This window comes from Ambystoma mexicanum, chromosome 12 (assembly GCF_040938575.1).
Source record: "Ambystoma mexicanum isolate Mex_15411 chromosome 12, UKY_AmexF1_1, whole genome shotgun sequence".
NCBI classification, from domain to species: domain Eukaryota; kingdom Metazoa; phylum Chordata; class Amphibia; order Caudata; family Ambystomatidae; genus Ambystoma; species Ambystoma mexicanum.
The window spans coordinates 518,243,581-518,264,225 of NC_090936.1; the positions used below are offsets into that span (position 1 = coordinate 518,243,581).

At 44.6% G+C, this 20,645-nt stretch overlaps 1 protein-coding gene across 1 annotated transcript in view; it reads left to right on the forward strand.

The window, feature by feature from the left end:
• The window catches only part of LOC138513727 (hemagglutinin/amebocyte aggregation factor-like), a 54,432-nt gene extending 35,755 nt beyond the window's left edge, over positions 1-18,677 (forward strand). Inside the window, exon 5 of the mRNA XM_069628804.1 lies at positions 18,402-18,677. Within this exon, the coding sequence (XP_069484905.1) occupies positions 18,402-18,444 (43 nt within the window). The 3' untranslated portion in view covers positions 18,445-18,677. The remainder of the gene's footprint in view (positions 1-18,401) is intronic.
• The last annotated feature ends 1,968 nt before the right edge of the window (positions 18,678-20,645 follow it).

Consider the following 20,645-nt stretch of genomic DNA (forward strand, 5'->3'; position numbering starts at 1 on the left):
TACCTGGCCACGAGGTGGCAAAAGCTCGCAAGTGGTGCAAGCAGTAGGCTAGTATGATTGCAAGGCCCGGCAAGTGCTTTTAGAGAAGCCAAAACGGTTGGCTTTTCCAATGCTAGTTCTTCCTTTGTATGAGCCGACTCGATTCCTCTAGCAGTTGGCATAGGTGGACTTGGGTGCAATAACTGATTAATAGCATACCGTGGGCAAGCAGGTTCGGGACTCTGATCCTCCCTGTGCTTTCCTATCTGGCCCCTACATCAGCTTTGCCTACAGAGTAATTCCTCGCCCATGCTTTGGTATACTGCATTAGACCAAATATGAGGTCAGACTGTGGCCAGGCATAGGAGACCTACAATCAACGTCTCCTTCAATCTACACTTCCATCCTGTGTGTTTTGTACCTAACCACAAGGCACATTGCACTTACTAGCAAGCTATCTGTTAACTGTATAAGTGGTTGGTTTACACCTTAGGACATCTGTAAACATGTTGCATTGAATGTTCAACATAACAATGTGCCTGTTCACCACAATGCTCATCATGTATTGTCATGTATATATAAATATTTAAAGATTTTGCAAAAAGAAAAAGCACCAGCTTATTAATAATAAAAAGCTGATATTTCTGCATGAGTAAGAGATAGAATGGAACAATTAGACTGTGACGAGTTATTCCAGGGTCCTTCACTGAAGAGCTTTGTTTACAATACATGTGCCGTTGAAGTGGGCGTATTCCCTAAAGGGGAAACACAGGTACGGCTTCCCTCCTTTGGGGAGTGTGAGATGATTGGTGCAACACAGAAAAATGATGGATACCACACAGTGTTTGTGCTCTTCGGGGTTTGCAAACGATCTATGTTGCTAGCCCAACAGATAGTGCTTCCCCATTCCAGCCTTGAGAGGACCATGCAGAGGAACAAGGATTACAGTGAAAAGATTGGAAAAAAATGACCTACTGAGAAATTACCACATTTTATTTTGATCTTTTTTTTTATATATAATGCAGGGGGACACCCCACATTCCGCCCCCACCTTAACCTATCCCCTTACCCCAACCAGCCATCCATTGTGAATAAAAATCCCTAATGAATTCTACCAAGAAGATTTGGGGCCTCATTACACGGATGGCGATAAGGATTTACCGGTACCGGTAAATCCTTACCGCATTACTACGAGGTCCCTTTGCGGGTTGGGGGATTTAACGCCTGCTTTTTGCAGGCGTTAAAAACCAACCCGCAAAGGGACCCAGGGAGCTAATTACGGTACCGCAATTTGCGGCACCGTAATTAGCGCCTTCCCCATTCCCATTATGCCCTATGGGGCAAAAATGGGAATGGGGAAGGGCAATGGTGGAAGGGGGAATTACCGCCCCGCCAACCTTGGAATGGGGCGGTAATTCCCCTTTCCCCCAAGGCGGTGCCGGTATTTACCGGCATGAACCATGGCGCTAATAGCGCCATGGTTCTCCGCCATCCGTGTAATGAGGCCCTTGGTCATTTATCATTAGGTATTTTTGTATTCGATCATTTCTGCAGATACCGAGGAAAAAGAGACTCTGGGGCCGATTCATGGAATTATTTGCACCGAAAAACGGGGATTTGGGCGCCATTCTGCCCGCAAATCCCCATTTGTTAAACAGGGATTTGCGGGGAGAATGGTGCACAAATCCCTGTTTTTCGGTGCAAATAATTCCATGAATCAGCCTTTGTTGGAGCAGCAATAGATGGAGGATGACTTCTCTGAGCACTTTATTTTTAAAATGCTTTTTGAGAGTGTGTTTTACGGGGGGAATCCTCAAACATAACTCCCACTAGCACCGTGGTGGGTGCCATTCACCAATACGAATGCTCGGAACACAGGCTGTATTCATTAAGGAAAGACAGCGTTCCGAGCATTCTCATTGGTGACGAGCGCTTCCCTTCTCTGCTCCCCCTTCACCACTTATTACCTATCTAGTTTCCTACACAGGTGCTAATGGCGTCCTTTTTTCAACATGCTACTCTTCTGAAATCCATTGTCCATGTTGATGACGTCTTACAGTCATCTACATGGAAAATGGACTTCCCTGACAGCACTGGCGGAGTCGAGCTGCACCACAAAGTTGCGTTTCTTCCTTTTTTTTGTAAAAATATATTTAAAAAAAGCACACCACCATTAGCACCCGTGTAGGCAAACTACAAAGGTGCAAATGGCGAGATATTAACCCCGGCGGCAGGCCGTCCCTGTCAGTAACTGCACGTCTGCCCTTGGTAACTTGGGTGGAGGGCCGTTTCCAACAGGGTCCGCCCGCCGCCGAGGTTGACATTGCAACGGAGTAACTTTGCTGAAAATGTTGGGGGGGACATGACATCTGAAGAAAAGGTGTCCCAGCTAAATGAATGGGGGCAAAATGGTGTGCCATGAAAGTTGGGGGGGGGGGGGGGAACACCCCTGTCTCCCCCCTAAAATTACGCCCATGCTACATTTCCCTAATAGAAGACTTCCTGATTAGACACCAACCACAATATATGATTTTGAGAGAGCCTGGGGACACATCTTTGCTCTGCGGCAGGAGAATTAATGTTATTTAAGCCTTAGCACCCACTGTGTGGAATTCTCCGGAATTGACTGAAAAGCCTGACGAAGTTCCAAAGCGACAGTGTTAAGAAGGGGAGGGGGAGGCAGCTAATGCGCAGAAATTCCCCCTCCTTACAGATGAGAATAAATTTAGCACTTCTGAGGGGCCCAAAACCTTGATTTTCCAAAGCCATGTATACCCTCAGCTCTGCAATGTTAGGTTGAGGTGGGCAAGCTGAAGGAAGCAGCAGCGGGAAGGCACATTGCCACGCCAACACAAACAGAGCGGCACAGCCAGAGAGGCCAGTAGATAGGGCATGAGGCGAAGGTGCCAAGCCGATTGCCTCCCACCTGGCGGAAGGGGGGCAGGCGTAAAGGTAGAGCGCAGGGAGAGATAGAGCACAGTCAGCACAAGGGCCTTCTGCTTGACCCAGCTGTTCTGTAATAATGACTGAGCACCTACCAGCTAACCGTGCCTGAGATTAGCTCTGAGTGCTCGTTCCTGATTGCACCTGCAGAGTTGAAAGTCAAAGAGGAAATGGCCCCCACAGAGGAAACTCCTACTCAAGGTGTACAGCTGCCCCTGAAAGAAGTTGGAAGCCTGCAATGTTCACTGGGCTCTGGGACTAGGAACTTTCCAATACAGATACCCAATATTCAATCCCACTGCCATCTAGGGTAATGCCTGCAGTAGGACATGGATAGTGGATATCCTTCTCCAGTTCCAAGTACACATTCTTGCATCAGTTCAAACTTTGAACTTGAGCCCTTTTGGGGCCATCAGAAATGTGCTGCAGACATAACCCCAGTGGTTTAGCAATTAAATCATGAGCAGACAACACTCTGCCATAGTATTCTTTGTAATCAGAATTAGCTAGAATGATACCTCGGCATCCTAAGGCGCATTAATAAATGTATACATATTAGTATCCATGGCATAAGAAAGCAGCTCTCTCATTATTTAGTGGTAAGGTGGCATAATCTGTGCTGGGGCCTGATTATGGGCTATGTGTTATTATGATGGTTTGGTGATGTCACTGACATTCTATGTAGAGTGTTGGTGGAGGTTTGGAGTGCTGGGTTCTACTGGTGTCAGCTGGACCTAATGTGCTGGGCTGGATGGATGTCCCAGTGCTTCCTCTACTTTATAACTGGAGAATAAACCTAGATGTAAACTTACCTTCTGGTTCCTGCTTCTGTGTGGAAGGTGGCTTAGTTTATATCATAAGGCTTAACCTTCTCCCCTTACTCCTAAAGTTACCAGCCTTAAGAACCGCCAAGCTCTTCCTCCCGCCGCCACTTTTTTCCTGCTTCACTGCCTCTCTAGCATGTACTTTAAACCTCAACGTAACATCAATGACGAGAGACACCTTTTGAACACAGTTGGTAGAGCATTGTGAGTTTCATACGTTCTCGAACGAAGAGGCCATTCACTGAGGATCATAGGGGGATGTTTGTCATTGTCATTCAGAAAAAAGTTACACCAAGAGCCTCTCCCGCTATGCACCATATTGCTGATGGCCAGGACAGAATCCAGGGTAGATGCACAAGCCTTGCAGATTGAGACCTCTAACGTGCCTGGGAGAGAGCACATTTATAAAGTCTAGTCATGATCCCAAGGGGGACCCACTAGCAACCATGTGCCCAGAGGAACTGTGTCATCTGGAAAAATGTTATCTGTGTAGTCTTCCATTTCCCCATCAGGAAGGAGTGAAATGTCCTGCATTCGGACGTGCTTGCACCAAATGAGGTCGGGAAAATAACCTGGCTGTTGTCTGCACTGCCAAAACAAGAGTTCAGTGCACGCAGCAGTGGGCCAAGGGGAGATGCAAATGCGAGGCGAAATCTCCTGCGCCATGTTAGAGAAGGGTCCTTCCTGTCAATTGTCTATCACCCCCCAGAGAAACAACTCTGCATGATTCCGCCTACACGATGAACAGCATGATGGTCCCGTTTGAAGGTGACCGCAAACTGCTGGTGGGAGACAACCAGGCCAAATTACTCATCAACACTGGCGCCACTCTAAACATCATGTGCATGTCAGAATACTGTAAAATGAGGTCTCCTCCACGACTAAATCTGCCTGACCTGAAGGTTTTCAGTGTGCAGCGAGAGGACCCGTACAAAATCATGGAAAGTTCTCCACAACGCTATGATATAAAGAGAAGTGCACACAAGCCGATTTCCATGTTCTCCAAGGAGAGGTCCCGGGAGCACCCTTCTTGGTCGCACCAACGGCCATAGAGATGGAGATTGCTGCAGTGACGTACAACATGCAGCCCAGATTCTCGGCTAGACAGATGTTCCCAACCTTATTTGAAGGCATCAGGTGTCGTGACGCTCCACATCGATGAATCTGTACCGCTGGTTGCTCAACATCTGAGGAGGATTCCGGTATACCTGCAACCACTTGCGGAAGAGGAAATACAATGTCTGCTGAGCGAAGGAATAATAGAACCCGCTGATGGTCCAACTCCATTGGTTTCCCCATAGTTGCTGTTCCCAAGAGAGGATCCACAAACAAGTTACGCTTATGTGTAGACAGGTGCCAAACGAATAAGGCAATAGGGCATGAGAGGTCTCCCGGAATGCACCTGGATGACATGATCAGCCTACTAAATGGAGCAAAGGTGTTTTCAAAGCTGGACCTGAACAAAGGATATCAGATCATGATAGATGAACAATCCTGATACATCACCATGTTTGCCACGCGGAATGGACTCTTCGGATGTAAGAGACTTTGTTTTGGCATCTGCTCGGCCGCTGAGATATTTCAGGAGAGTGTGAGGAGAGTGATTCGCCATGTGAACATTTGCTTCAATTATAGCGATGACATCTTAATCTTTTGGGCCACACTAGCACAACATGATCACGCCCTATGACAGGTGTGTGCAGCACTAGTCGAAGCTGGGTTAATACTCAACAGCAATAAATGTGTCTTTCACAAGACGCATCTCAAGTTCTATGGACACATCTCACAAGAGGGCATGTGCCCGGACCAGAGCAAGGTTGCTGCTCTCTCAGAGATCTCACCCCTGAAAGACGTCAGCAAAGTCAGGTCGTTCCTGGGGATGACCATCTACTGTGGCCGATACCTCAGATTTTGCAACTACCAGTGAACTCCTTAGAGAGCTCACCAAGCAAGGCAGACCATTGCAATGCTCACAACACTGCAAAGATGCATTCATACAAATCAAAAGTGACATTTCATCAGCAGAACTCAAGGCCAATTTTGATCCGAACTTGTGCACAGAGATGACTGTCGATGCCAGCCGAGTGGGCCTGGGAGAAATTCTGGCACATCATCAACTGGGACGAGAATCTCCCCGGGCAGTCATTGTCTATGCCAGCAGGAGCCTTTTAGAGGTGGAGACCAGGTCCTTACAACCTGAAAAGGAAGGTCTTGCCGTCGTCTAGGAATGTGAACATTTCCAAATGTTTCTCCTGGGCAAACCATTCACAACCGTGATGGATCATCAGACCCTGGTGACCATCTACTCTACGGAACTTCTCGTTGCAAGATGCCTCCCTGAATAGAAAGGTGGGGGCTGAGGCTACAGGATTTTGGCTTCACGATCATCCACAAACTGGGAAATTAATACAACCCGGCAGACTTCATTTTGCGACATCTGCTGCCATGCGACTCCACTGACAAGAGCCTGACGGATGAACACATTAACTTTCTCACATACCATGGCCCTCCCAGCGCAATCACACCTGAAACCATTCTGGACCACACCATGCAAGATGTCACACTGAGGAAGGTCCAGGACTTGATCCGATCCAGGAGATGGAGAGAACTGTATAGCACCAACGAAGTACGAGAAACTCACTTTGCTGTAGAAATGCATGCTTTCAAGAATGTGGCAGAAGAACTATCGATATTGGCATAAGGACTCGTCATGAGAGGAAATTGAATATTGATTCCCATGGATCTACGGCAATCTGTCATAGATCTAACACACGAAGGTCACTGTGAAATAGTGGCCATGAAAAGACAAATAAGAGGCACTATGTGGTGCCCAGGGCTGGACCAAATGGTAGAGCGCACGATCAATGCATGCCACCTATGTCAGAGCACCTCTAGACCAAATAGGCTGGAACCCCTGGTGATGTCAGACATGTCTGAAAGACCGTGGTCTCACCTCGCAATTCACTTCTTCGGCCCCTTTGAAAAAAAACAAATACTGGCTAGTCATTATGGACGAGTACTCCATTTCCTCTGGTGCATCTAATATCGTCTATGACAGCCAGCACTGTCATACCAGTACTGGACAACATTTTCTCCACGTGGGGCATTCCAGAAGTCCTGAAGTCTGATATTGGCCCACCTTTTAGTATACTGGAGATCTCAAAATTCATGCAATACATGATAGTCCACCACAGAAGAATTACTCCCCTATGAGCACAGGCCAAAGGCATGGTGGAGCGATTCATGGGTAGCTGGAAAAGAGTTTTCCAACAAAATGAACTAAAGTCCATGTCACTCAACCAGGCTGCGTGCAACATCCTGAGGGACTATAGAAACTCGCCACATGGTACGACAGGAAATTGTGCCCCTTATAACTACTGTTCGGCAAGAAGACAAGGACCAGACTGCCTCATCTAGCAGATGAAGTGAGCGACAATGTGAAGCAGATTCGAGAACTGGATGCCCACAAGAAGCAAGAGATGAAGGAGTACTCGGACAACAGAAAGCGAGCAGAGTTCTGACTTAGGTGGCAAAGTGCCTGTATGCAGACAAGATGAAGACAGATTCAAAGTTCAATCCAGAACAACTGACCATATCTCATGTGAATGGAATGATAACTGTGCCCTCCCCAGAGGCGTAGCGAGGATCATCTTACAAGCGGGGCCTGAAGCTAATGTAGTTGAGCCCACCAGAATGACATTAACGCTGCAAATGCCCACAGCGCTGCTGTGTGGGCATTTATAGATTTTGAGTGGGCCTTGCCTGCTCAAGCCCTACCCTGTCTATGCCTCTGGCGCTCCTCCAGGAGAGTGGTTACTCGGAACGTCTCCCACTTCAAAATATGCAAAGAAGAGGATCGAGAGGAGGAAAGAGCGGCGACACACAAAGAGCAGACAAGAGCAGGAGGCGATCAAGGGGACCCGCAGGAAGAGCGTCGGACCAGGTCCACCAGGTGCATCAGAAAGCCTGTATGTCTCATTGAAGAGATTCACTAAATTTTAAGTGACTTGTTTGCCCAAAGGGGGGGGGGGAGATGTTGTGTCCGGAGAGGACACAGTGAATGGAGCAGCTGAGCTCCGTCATGAGAGGGACCCGCCAATCGGAATGCAGGAAAATCCTATCCTACTCAAGCAGACCAAATAAACTTACACAAAGGAGTAGATTCTGACCAATGGTGTTGGAAACTGCCCAAAGATGCGCAAACACCAAAACCACTTATTTTGCAATACCATGCAAAAAGTCTCATCCCAGAGATGGGTTCACACAATGGGTGGCCTATTGTCAAAGTAAACAGGGTAAGCCCTGACAGTAAAGTGTTACCACAAAAGAGGGCAAGCACACCTTATGAAAGTGCAATGCAACACACTCCCCATCATACAAAGATGGAGAAGAGGTGACGAATTTTCCTACTGATGTTACCCCTGCCCCATTAGCAGGGACAGCGCTGGGCACACAGGATAGGGTGATGGTCTATCTAATCCTACCTAGCAGAGGACTAATACTAGTCTGCGCTGGTGTGCCGCCTATCTAAAAGTGGACAGAGGAAGAAACAGTAGGAACGTATCTCCATTTATTTTTCATATTATTCTGGAAGGCCACCAATGGACTATTCTCAAAGCACAATGGTCTCTACTTTCTCATTTTCTCCTCCTCTGCATTCTATTTGTCACTCATACATAAAAAAAAGGTTATGGAAGGCCCGCCAGGCTATTTATGGTAAGACCTGATGTATTAACCTATAGTCAGGAGGTCTTTTTATTCCAAAACATCAAAGTTAAAATAAATGCGAAGACAATTCATCTGATCAGATTATGGATACCTAGTATCCTGTTGGTCCAAAGTCTATCAGTTCAAAACTGTATCTTTGGGTAGGTTCCCTACCACCCCACTACAGTTTCTAATGTCTAACGGTTTCAGTGGTAATAATTTGTTGCAACCACTTTCTTCAGGACAGTCTCTGTTTAAACAAATAAAAAGGGACTAATCTACTCACTAGCCTTGTTTATGTGCTCATGTGCAAAGTTTCTTACCACACCGCCATTCTATGATGTAAATGGAGACGGCATTCGTGGCCCTGAGCATCTATCTCATGGTGAATCAGGCAGGCACAAGGTAAAACTTTCTGGCACATGTGTCGTCATGTGACCAGTTAAACTGCATAACAGTCCTGTCCGCATGGTCTGGAATCTTGCAGGGTAGTGTGTATCTGCCGTGCTGCAGTCGCGAAATATTAGCCCTTGCTAAAAGGGCAGGGGCAACATCAGTAGGACGTTTTGTCACCTCTTCTCGAACCTGGTGCGACTGTGGAGGGTGTTGCATTGCACTTGCATCAGGTGTGCTCGCCCTCTTTCATGAAACCTCATCCCAGAGGTGACCTCAGTGGCCCTGGAGGGACTGAAGAGTGACTTGAAATCGTCCAAACAGCTGTTACTCTGCTTGCAGTTCTGAAGCTGGAGCGGGACCACTTCTTTGAGTTATTTGATCATGAAGGGTAGATTCTAATTTGCTTGGTATGTGGCTACCAAAGCATTGAGTCTTTGGAGCATGTTTCAAGTATTAGATATTTGATGAGTTCATATATGTATATCTCTCTCTCTCTCTCTCTCTCTCTCTCTCTCTCCCTCTCCCCCGTCCCCCCCCACAATCCCTCTCCCCCGCCATCTCACAACCCCAAACCCCACCCCCCATACCCTGCTGGACTCCTGCCCTGCCTCCTTTAAATCTGCAATTGTCTTATTCCTGTTGACCCAAATGTTCCAGCAAACTACCGCCCAGTTTCTTTCCTTCCTCATTACTAAAAAGTCCTTCAGTGGGTTGTCTTCTACCTGATCACTAAGTACTTGGAGGATAATGGCCTTGAAGATCCTCTTCAATCTTGTTTCCATAGTCAACTATCCACTGAGATTGCACTTGTGCAGGTCTCCAACTTTCTTTCCAATGCACACCACTCTTAAGTCTTCTATACTCATCCTTTACCTTTCTGTCGCTTTCGACACCATCAACCACTACACTCTCCTCGCTCTCCAGGACCTTTTCCAAATTGCTCTTGCCTGGATCACCTGCCTGGTAGCTTGATCCTTTAAAATCTCTTGGAGCTCATTAACCTTCGACCCAAGCCCTCGCCCCATCAGTGTTCCCCAAGGATGAGTCCTTGGACCTCTCCTCTTAACCCTCTATACTTCTGTCCTAGCAAGAATTATCTCGACTCTCACCATCCCCTTTTTGCCGACACTCAAATATTTTTCCCTCCATCACTCCAGCTAGCTCAGACCAGATTACAAACTGTCTCACTGCAATTCGTCACAGGATGGCTCTCCACTGTCTCATGCACCTCCAGCAAAGCAAGTTGTGCACCCCTGCTCTAGATACAAATACTCAACTTTGCTACTCAAACTTTCCCCAACCTACCCATACCCTCCCTGTGCCTCCTCTCGCTTCCACTGTTTACCTCTTCTCGCCCTGCTCTTCTGGAACCCACGGCCAATAACAATAAAAGCCAGCCAAACTATGGATCTCTTCAAAGCTCCACTTAAGCTTCACTTAAAGAGGAAGCTTGCTCTGCCCTCTCCCTATCCTACCAGACCCCATCACTGCTTCCAGTCACGCGTTGTAATGTCATTTTGTATATTTAAATCGTGATGGGGAAGACAACACGGCATTGAGCTATACGCTCGTCTTCATACCTCGTTTGCATTCCTACTATGGAATGTGATTATACAATTTAAATATAACATACATATTAATGACAACTCAGCCAGTCAAATATGGCGGTCGCATTTCACATTCTAGTGAATATGACCGGGAACTAAGAGAGGAAGGGGAGGAGCCTAGCGCTCAAGATGTGGTTTCTTTCGGGTGCATTTAAAATGGTGTTTTCGAATGTGGATGCAAATCAGCCTGAGGAAGCTTGGTGTTACAAGCGGAACGCGTGGCGAACTTCCACCCTAATTGGGCGAGTATTTTTTAGACCTGTATGCCATAGGAAGAGACTTTATCTAGTGTCCACCCTCATTAAGCTATAAATACATTTTTTGTTGGTTACATGTCTTTTATAATTAAATAAAGACTATTGTTTTCTAGAAGCTGGTATGGTCATGTGTGCAAGGGATATTTGTGACATGCTGATGTTTTTTTTTGTAGTGCTACAACCCTCCTCTTGCGGGTGTTTTTACACACACACACTATATATATATATATATATATATATTACAAAAAAAACTTTATTGAGGGGTTGTTATGGTTAAGTTGTCGTACCAAAAACCTGTGCACTTCAGACTGAGCCCCCTTACATGCCATCACCACTGTGCACTGCTAACACTAACACCCAGAACATGAAAGATGTCATCTCAAATGTCACTGATGACATCACTGACGGCATTACATGTTTAGCCCCTTTGTTTTTGTTCCCTGCCATACATAATTATGTACATTCGGAAAAAAACTTTGTTAAAGGGATGTTATACTTCACAGTGACACCAAACAACCCTGCACATTCCCGCATTATGTTAAGCTTAGCAACCATAACTCGCACCATCTACGTGCATTGCTAAGACTAACACCCAGGACATCAAACATGACATCACAAATATCATTGATGACATCAAATGTCTGCCTCTCTTATTTTATTGCATTGAAAAATGTAGGCCAAGTGGTTTTATTCACTGACAATCAAAATATAAAAATTGAAAAGGTGCTGCACATTAAAACGTTACCCTTGTCGTTAAGTACTTTCCTTAGGGTGTGGTCTCAGCTCATGATGCACATACACGGGGCAATAAGAAGGCCTCAAATACCCAATTAATTTGTATACAGGAAGATGCACTTTCTAATGCTGCTGTTTCTTTGTTCCTTACTTCAGTTTTCCTGTATGTGTCTCTCATTTCTATGTATTGGGTATATATATGTATTGTTTGTACTAGCACATGTGTGTATTAAGTCTTCAATTGTTAGCTACCTACTACATGCTTAACATTACACAATCACCCCTGACATCTTGCTACCAAAGTAATATAAAGAACCTCTTGTGTGTAGGGATTTTTTAGGAATATTATTTTCACATGTGATGTCATCAGTGATGTCAATGATATTTGTGATGTCATGTTTGATGTCCTGGGTGTTAGTCTTAGCAATGCACGTAGATGGTGCGAGTTATGGTTGCTAAGCTTAAAATAATGGGGGAATGTAATGCCGTCAGTGATGTCATCAGTGACATTTGAGATGACATCTTTCATGTTCTGGGTGTTAGTGTTAGCAGTGCACAGTGGTGATGGCATGTAAGGGGCTCAGTCTGCCATAACTGGCGAATTTCAGGGTTTTTTGTTTTTAATGTGAAGCATAAAGGGGAGGGCGAACATTTTTTTGCAGTGAAGTTTACCGGTTTTTGGGTGGGCAACATAATCATAATGTACATGTAGTAAACATTTTCTTTAACTGAATGCCATACGTTTGTAGTAGTGTAAATGCACCATAATAGTACTTTAACAAAAATGTTTTACTACACTTATCAGAGTTCTCATGGTAACACATAAGCATAATACTGTAAAGGAACATTTGAAGTAACTGGCCACCTTCCAAAGAAATGTACATTATCCTATGCTGGTGCACCGCATGGGGGCGTGCTCGAAAAATCATACACACTTCACAATGACATGTGTAACTGGTTGATAGTGGGAAAGTACATTGGGTGTTCTGGTTGGAACTTATAATCGCAAAATTCCCGGCGCAGAACTCCACAATGCAAGTGTTGAACACAATACAAGCACGAGTGCAAACCGACACATCTGGATCATTAAACCCCATTCCCCTCCAAAGAGTGCAGAATGAATGCCATTAGCAATCGAGATTTTGCAGCAGTAATGCGTGGTATCAAAAAAGAGGATTTTTTTCTGTTCACCCGGAACGCCTCTGGCATTCCCAGCTGAAGAAAAGAAATACTTTGTCAAGATGGACACCATAGAAAAGGGGAACGGGTGTAGGATATAAAGCCTTCTTCGCTTTCATTGCAGGCTGCAGAAGACAAAAATGAAACGGTGTCCCCGTAATGGGAGCACCACATTTGTGGTCCTTGACAAAATTGTGGCTATGAGCAAGATCTTTAGCACAAAGACAGTGTCTGGTGGACATGGCAACCTGAATGCCATGTTTTGTACCTTCCAGTAAAGACCAGTAGCCACATCCCTGACATTGTGGCCATTAACCATACATAGAGGCTCCCCCTCAGAGACTGAAGCTGTACCGTTGATTTGTTATGTACATGCTGACACTTGTTAAAAATAACACCACAATCACATGCACAACAAAAAGCTTTTCGGTCGTTGTCAGTGACCTTTACATACATGTGTTGTACATGTAGTAATTCTTTTTCTATAAAAAGGAGTGTAAAACATTCTAAGGAGTACTGCACTTAAGTTAACATAAAATCTCAAAGAAACTGTGTGATGTGAAGCATAATGACGTCAGAAATGCTGGCAGCAACACCATTACCACTCACCTTTCCACATATAATGTCGTTAGTGGAACAAGTAGAAAGGTGTATAGATATGTGTATTTGGAGGGCACTAAAACATAGGAGATGGGCCTGACCCTCCCACACCCAATGCAAGTGGTGCGCAGTACCTTTATCAATAATGTTCCTTGCCTGCTTAAACAAATGCGTCTATATGGATGTACGTGTCATGATGTAGCAACTTTAAAAGAACATATTACGCCCTGCAACGTAGCATACCACATTGTGAAATCTGCGTGACAGAAATTGGCCTGATGGTGACAGAAATTGGCCGGACGGCACTAAAACACAGGAGATGTGCCTGACCCTCCCGCACCCAATGCAAGTGGCGCGCAGTACCATTCTCAATAATGTTCCTTGGCTGCTTAAACAAATGCGTCCATATGGATGTACGTGTCGAGATGTACCAACTATAAAAGAACACATTACGTCCTGCAACGTAGCACACCACATTGAAAAAGAGAGAGTAAATTTGCAAAGGAAACACGAACATATAAGAATTAGTACATACGTTTTATTTCACAACAAACTGAGCGAAATCATCGCCCTGTGCAATTAGTAAAGTTGTTTGGTCTCACAATGACCTGTGCGAAATGATCGTCCTATTCACATTTCCATAGAAGTGGAAAGGTTGTCTCTTTGGGTGACAATGATAATTTGAAAGACCACGTTGTTTTTTCACACACAGAAAGTAAGCGGTGCTGCCAAAGTAGTAATTTTCCTCCCACATTGATGTGCAAGACAACGTCAACCGTTCTGATCTACACCAGCGGAAAGGATGGAATGTTACTTCTTATGACGACAGAAGCGTATGGACACAGAGGGCCAACACGATCATCCCAGTGAATTATGACGCTTAGACAACCGGAGATAAACAATTGGAGATGACGGTTGCAAAATCCTTCACTCGGTAGCTGTAATCCGTGACAATGACAATAGGGAAAGAAATATCTGACGGGGAAAATGAGAAAAAAAGATGTATGAATACGCAACCTTTGGATAAACCAAAAGTTATGACGCATAACATTTTTAGTGAAAATGTAATTCAATAGGACGAAATGCAGTGGGGACCCTATGTAAGGCGACAATGTACAATGTCCAAAATAGGGTTAGAAAATGGAACGGCACTGAAAGCTGGAATGTCGCTATTAATAATAAAATTATTATTTGGAGGTAGCAGCGTGGTGGAATGGCAAACAAAACGTGTATCAGCACGCAAACTTTCAACTAAACCAAATTTTAACACATACTATTTTCATTAATGATTATTATAATTTGGGAAAAGGTAGTGCTATCCTACAAACTGCGACAATGTTCAATGTCCATAATGGGCAAAAACATGGCCCCGGAACATTAATCTTGGAAATCATTAGGGAAACATTTTTTTTATGTGGGCAAAGTGAAGAAATAACGTCAATGTGGTGTATAGTCGGCAGACATACACTTTCATGATTTGGACCACCTCCATTGCAGGCACTGCAGGCACACAGTAGTGTATAGGGATCAGTGGCTCTTCGGGAACTAATTTTGCATGGTCGAAATAAATGTTTTTGAAGCATAACCTTATCAAGCGATATGTTTTTCAAACTGTTACTCCCTACATTCAATCTCCTCATTCCCTGTACACAAGGTTAAAAAACAAGGGACCCTTATGGGTGTCGACAAATATGCGGCCGTACTCAGCTCGTATTGAAAACAGAAAACGCAGTGGCCTTCACTCTGAATGCAAATACATTCTCATTTTGCAACAACATATCAGCGGCTATTCATGAGAACGGCTAATCTTCTACATGTGCAGAAGGGATGTGTGTACGAAATTGTGCAGGTGGCAGTCTCAGATTTCAAACAGTAGGATGCCAGCCTGACTGCAGTAATGATGTGTATGTGTTGTAAAACGAACGCAGTAAGTTCATTTTGTACAATGGGAGGTAAGGCGCACCGTACCGTATCACAGTGCTAAGAATAATTATTCCATGTTTGTTTTTCTACTACCACGTCTCTTTAATGCTCCCCTTTTCAAACAGTGTTCCATAAGTGCAACAAGTGCATTGGTGTCTTCTTGGGTTAGGTTTGTTAGCGCCGGTGTTTGTGTTCAACAGAAAATGAAGTAAACATGGCGGCCGTATCGAAACATTACGATGCACTTCACGCTGTGCCACAACCAATCGGTGAAAGCGCAACATGGTCGCGGGCAGCACGCCACGGAATAGCCAATTGCAATCTTGTCCACGGAGCAAACAGGAAGTGTGTCCGCGGAGCGGACATAGATATCACACATTTTTACATGCATACTTTTTGTTGGTTTTTCAGGGAACTAGCCCCTGCCACTGGCGCAAATCTGTCCAGCGGTTTGCCATGTAGCCGTGCGCAAAGTTTTCCCCCATTCACACTATGGGAAAAAAAAGACATTTTGGAACCCCCCCTATAACTTTTCCCCCCCTGGACCAAACATCACCAAACTTTGCAAAAAAAGAGTGGCCCATATACTTTTGTTGCAAAGTTTGGTGAGGATTAGTCCAGGGGGAGCGGAGTTATAGGCCGCCCAAAAAGTGCTCTTCCTATGGAAACAGCAACTTAACCATAACTACAAGGCCAATACCGTGGCCGTGTAATATATACATACATATATATATATATATAGATACACATATATGTATATATATATAGATACACATACACACACAAGTTTGCTGTGTTCTTTTCACCTGGTATATGTCACCCTTAGTTACATACTCATAAACTGGCTCACCACGTGTTCACATCTTTGTGCTTTTGTACAGGCACCCTTCATGGGAATGCCTCTGCCATCTGTAAATGTGTTATTTTAAGTGATTACTGTTTGAAATTGACATCCCTGTTCTTCAAATAAATACAAAGCATGCTCACAGCTCTATAAAAGCCCACAAGGTCAGTGGGAAGTGTGGATAATTGGGGCAGGTGCTATAGACCAGAGAGTAGAGGCAGAAGTTTAGTTGGAGAAGGTTGGAGGAGAGAGCAAATGTTTAAGCAAGACCCAGGAGACTGGAGCAGGGGTACGGCAGGCTGGGCATTAATGGAACCTGGGGGTGGAGTACAGATACAGGCGACCAGACAGATGAATCATCAGAGCTTGAGAAAGAAGCCTATTGCAGGAGAGTTGTGACCAAAGATGTTGAAGCTGAATAAGAATGTGAGGCTCAGAGAGAGTGCTAAGAGGGGTGGTGGTGAAGGTAGACGAGATCTAGAGACCACCAAGATGGAAACTGGAGAGGAGGGTGGTTCCCAAATGTGTGAAGAGGGTGCGCAGAGGAGGTGAAGAAACTGTGAGAGACATTAAAGTCATTGAAAGCGAAGGAAGAGTGCCAGAGAATGGTGCCCAAAGCGATGCAGAATGGGAACGAGACTTTGAGGTTATTGGGCATGCGAAAAGAAAGGGAGAGAAAGGTGCTTAGAGGAGCAAAGAAAGTACCCAAAGGCATGAAGAAGGTAGGAGAGACAAAAGATACTTGGTAGTGAAGGTAGTTTGTAAAGGGGGGAGACGGTGAGAGGGAGGAAGAGGCGAGATCTGGTGGGTTTGTAGAATAGGATCAAAAGGGGTGAAGAGTGGGAGAGAACTTAGAGTTTGAAATTGAAGGCTGACAGAGGAACGTGGTCCAAATGGGTGATGAAGGTGGCAACGAGATTTGGGTGTGGAAAGAAGGGTAAACAAATCATTACAAAAGGGGAGAAAACTGGAAGAGAGACACCAAGAGTTAGTAAAAAGATTGAGAAGATGGATACCTTGTTTCGAGAAATATGAAACAGAAAATCTGAGCTGTTAGACAGCGAAAGGTGGAAACAAGAGCCTGGAAGAAAGTAGGAGTGGGTTAGAGTAACCTGCCGAGACCAGGGGCTGGGATCATAGAGCGACAAGCTGTATGCATAGTAGTTGTCCATCCCCTTGTTCTGCCATGCTCCCTTGCTCCACATTCATGACTGAGGTGGCATACTCACTTCTCAGGCCTCTTATTCTTTTGTTAAGGGAGAGCAACAGTTCCACTGAGGGAAATGACATCAAGAAGCAGAGCGTGGGGATCCCAAAGAAAGGCAAGCAATAGCAGACCCGAGAGGCCTAGTCACAGAAAAGGAGTAAAAAAGGGATGATGTCCTTGTGAAACCAGTACTTGTTCTTGGTTTAGATAAAAGAGGAAAGGAGTGTTTGCGAGTCACTAAGTCTCGCCCAACGGTTACATGGAGAGCCCATTCTACTACAAGAGCACGCTCTGGGGTTTCTGGCCCAAAGGTTTCAGGTGGTATTACATATTCGATAATGATGGGCCCTCAACTGTGCAGGTCTAGCACCATTCCACACCTTCTTATCATCTAGGGACCACACACTTTCAGGATAGCCAGAAGAGAGAAAAACCGGTTACACCCTCTCAGACAATTCCTTCTGAAGCCCACAAAATATGTCCTAATGATATAAATGCAATTAAGTCAATAGCAAAACCTACAAGCCCTGCCTTATGCATATATGCAAGGTAGTCCTATTGTAGACCTATTGGAGTGATCTCCTCCAGAATGTAGAGATAATCAAGACGGTCTTCCACAGATTGACTTCCCCAAGTTTTTTGTGAATTATTTTACACCCTTAAGACAGACATTTCCATACGTAAGCCCAATCACTCATTTGCTCAGGGAAAAATAATCTTTGAGAATTGCAGGTGTGCCAAAGCAACTCCATGTTCTCCTTGCTTTCAAGACCATGGATCAGATTTTACACAAATGAACTATCGGGTAGGTGCCCAACTACATTAACTCTGCTCCCTGGTGAGTTTTTCTGGATTTATACCTGTGGCCATTGTCTTGCCAGAGATTTCTTAGCAAATTGTCTTTACTTGGACGCTCATGTTACAGAGATATCGGCGACTGCTGTTCCAGATCATGTACCTGGAATTACCCTAACTTCTTAGATCCTTTTCCCTATTCTTTGACCCATTATACTGATGCTTCAAGTCCATCTGGTGTAGCTCATTGACTATGTGGTCACAGTTCCGTTATTTAAATTATTTAAGAAACCGTGGCTTTAAATAACTTTGTTGGTTCCATTGAAGAATGACCCAGAAAATGATGCATGGCATTGGCTGTAATATGCTGCTCTTTTAATAATCCATATTCATTTCCTTTTTTAGGGATCGTCGATGGAAGTACCAACACTGTGCCAAAAGACCCTAATCCTATTGGACATGGCACTGCGACTGTTCACCTCTATGATGGGAATATCCACACAGACACCACAGCTGCAGTGTCACATTGATAACCTTTCACTGATAGATTGTTTCTTTCATCTTTCTAAACCCTTCCTGACTTCCAATCTCCTGAAGCTTCTTTGTACCAAGGAATCATTATCTTTAGAAGGATGTATTGTATTTTCTTCTGCATTTCTCCATCCGATTAAAGATTTTAAAACTCACGCCGTTTTAATGTGGATTTTCTACTCAATTTAATTTTTAAGTGATTTATATAGTGGACAAACATTTGGATGGCCAGTTCTGAGAACTGTGAAATTGTCAGGATTTGTGGCCATGAGACAGATGGCAGGGATGGAAGCGATTAACAGAGGGGTATAGCGGATTAGTAAAGCATAGGATGAGCAGAACAAGTGAGTTTTTAATCACACCTAAGGAACTCAAGGATGCACACTCCAGTTGGAACTGCAGAGCTTTGGGTGCGGCCGGTGAATCTTCTCTGGTAGAGGGACAGTATGTTTTTACTCCAAAGAGAGACACTCTTGTATGATATCAGAGGCGGAGGAGGGGTAAGGCAGTTGACAGCCTTGCGGACAAGGCAGAGCTTTAAAGCTTGTGCTGTGCTTATCGAGAGACTGTTGATGCGGTTGCACCGTTTCAGACCCCAAAACAGGCAAATGCCATGATTTTGTACCCCACAAATATGTTAATGTTCTTTGCTGGCAGCCTGGTTCAGATGCTGTTGCAATAGTCAAGATTTAATAGTACTACCGAGAGGACCAACTTGAACTTTTGAGGACCATATCCAGCAAGTGAAGGTCATAGAATCTTGAACTAGCGACCTCTGACTTGGCATACAAATAATAGGTTGCAAACATTTGCATGGTCGTTTCAGTGTCCAACTGTTTTAACACTGCAACCTACCCCTCGTGGAACCAACAACACAACTGGCACAGCGGTTAAGCCATAATGAAAGGAGGTACACAAATAATCTACACAATTACTCTCATTCTGATCCCCACATATGACGGCGGGGGCATATTTAGCTGGAGAAAAGGATCCCACCTATGAAATATGATCTGGCCAATTTTGGAAGTATTGCTTACATGGGGCGTAATGTCCCTTCTTACCACAGTTATGTCCATGAAATTCACCTGCATAGACTTTCATGTAGGCAGAGATGCTTGAATCGCAATAGTTTCTGCCCATTTGTTTACACCTGTGAATAGCAAGCAGAACTCATGGCGGCTAACATTACAAGCTTTTTTTCAGTTAGGGGTTGTGAAAAAGTACAGGCACGGGGAAACTGGTCATATTTCTGGCCCTTTTTGCACCTCTAACTGAAAACAATGAAAATAGCCCACAGACGGCTGTGGACAATTGGTAGCAAACAAGTTAATCTCTGCGTAAATCCCCCTCATTTAAAATGAGTGCCACAGCTTTGTGTTCTGACAGTAACAAGGCAAGCAAGAGTTCACCGTTACAAAGATAAATTGACGTTATCAACTTGCCAACAGCTTAAAGATAACAAAAGCTTTCTGAAATAAACTCCAGAACTGAATAGTTGTGCAAGTGGGAGGCTGGCAAACTGTGAGAGTCATTCACTGAGAGCAAGATGAAAATTGTATAGTGTGCGCCAAGGCATGGTATCAAGAGAGAGACAGACTCAAAAGCAATAGTTTGAAAACCTTTATTGTAAAGGTTTCTTGGGTTGGTGTAATGCCTAACTGGCCCTAACCAAAGTTGGTCTGTGTCAAAACCTATGCTTGCCCTCACACTTAGAGAAAATATGTTGGGTTTTCTTAAAGAAAAATAGTGGCTCAAAAAGAAAATGAGGGGGGAGGGGGGAGATAAGGTGCTTTAATGCTCATGGAGAAGTGCTCAGGCTAAGTGCTAAGAGGAGAAGAACTTAAGTGCAAACCACCCATGGGCAGGGTGAGCCCAAGTAAGTACAGCAGAAAGACAGCGACTGGGATGAGATGTGGGGGGTGGGTCAAGGCCCCGAAGATACCTAAGGGCCCTGCACATTAGTCACGCTGTTGTACCCTTGATATGCTATTTGCAATTTCTATTCTGTGATCACCAGTAATATTGAGTAGTAGAACCTATACAGTGAATTCCCATTAGGCATCCTTAGTAATGCTGATTCTACCGCTTTTGCCTGCTGCCATTAACCTTCCAGCTTCT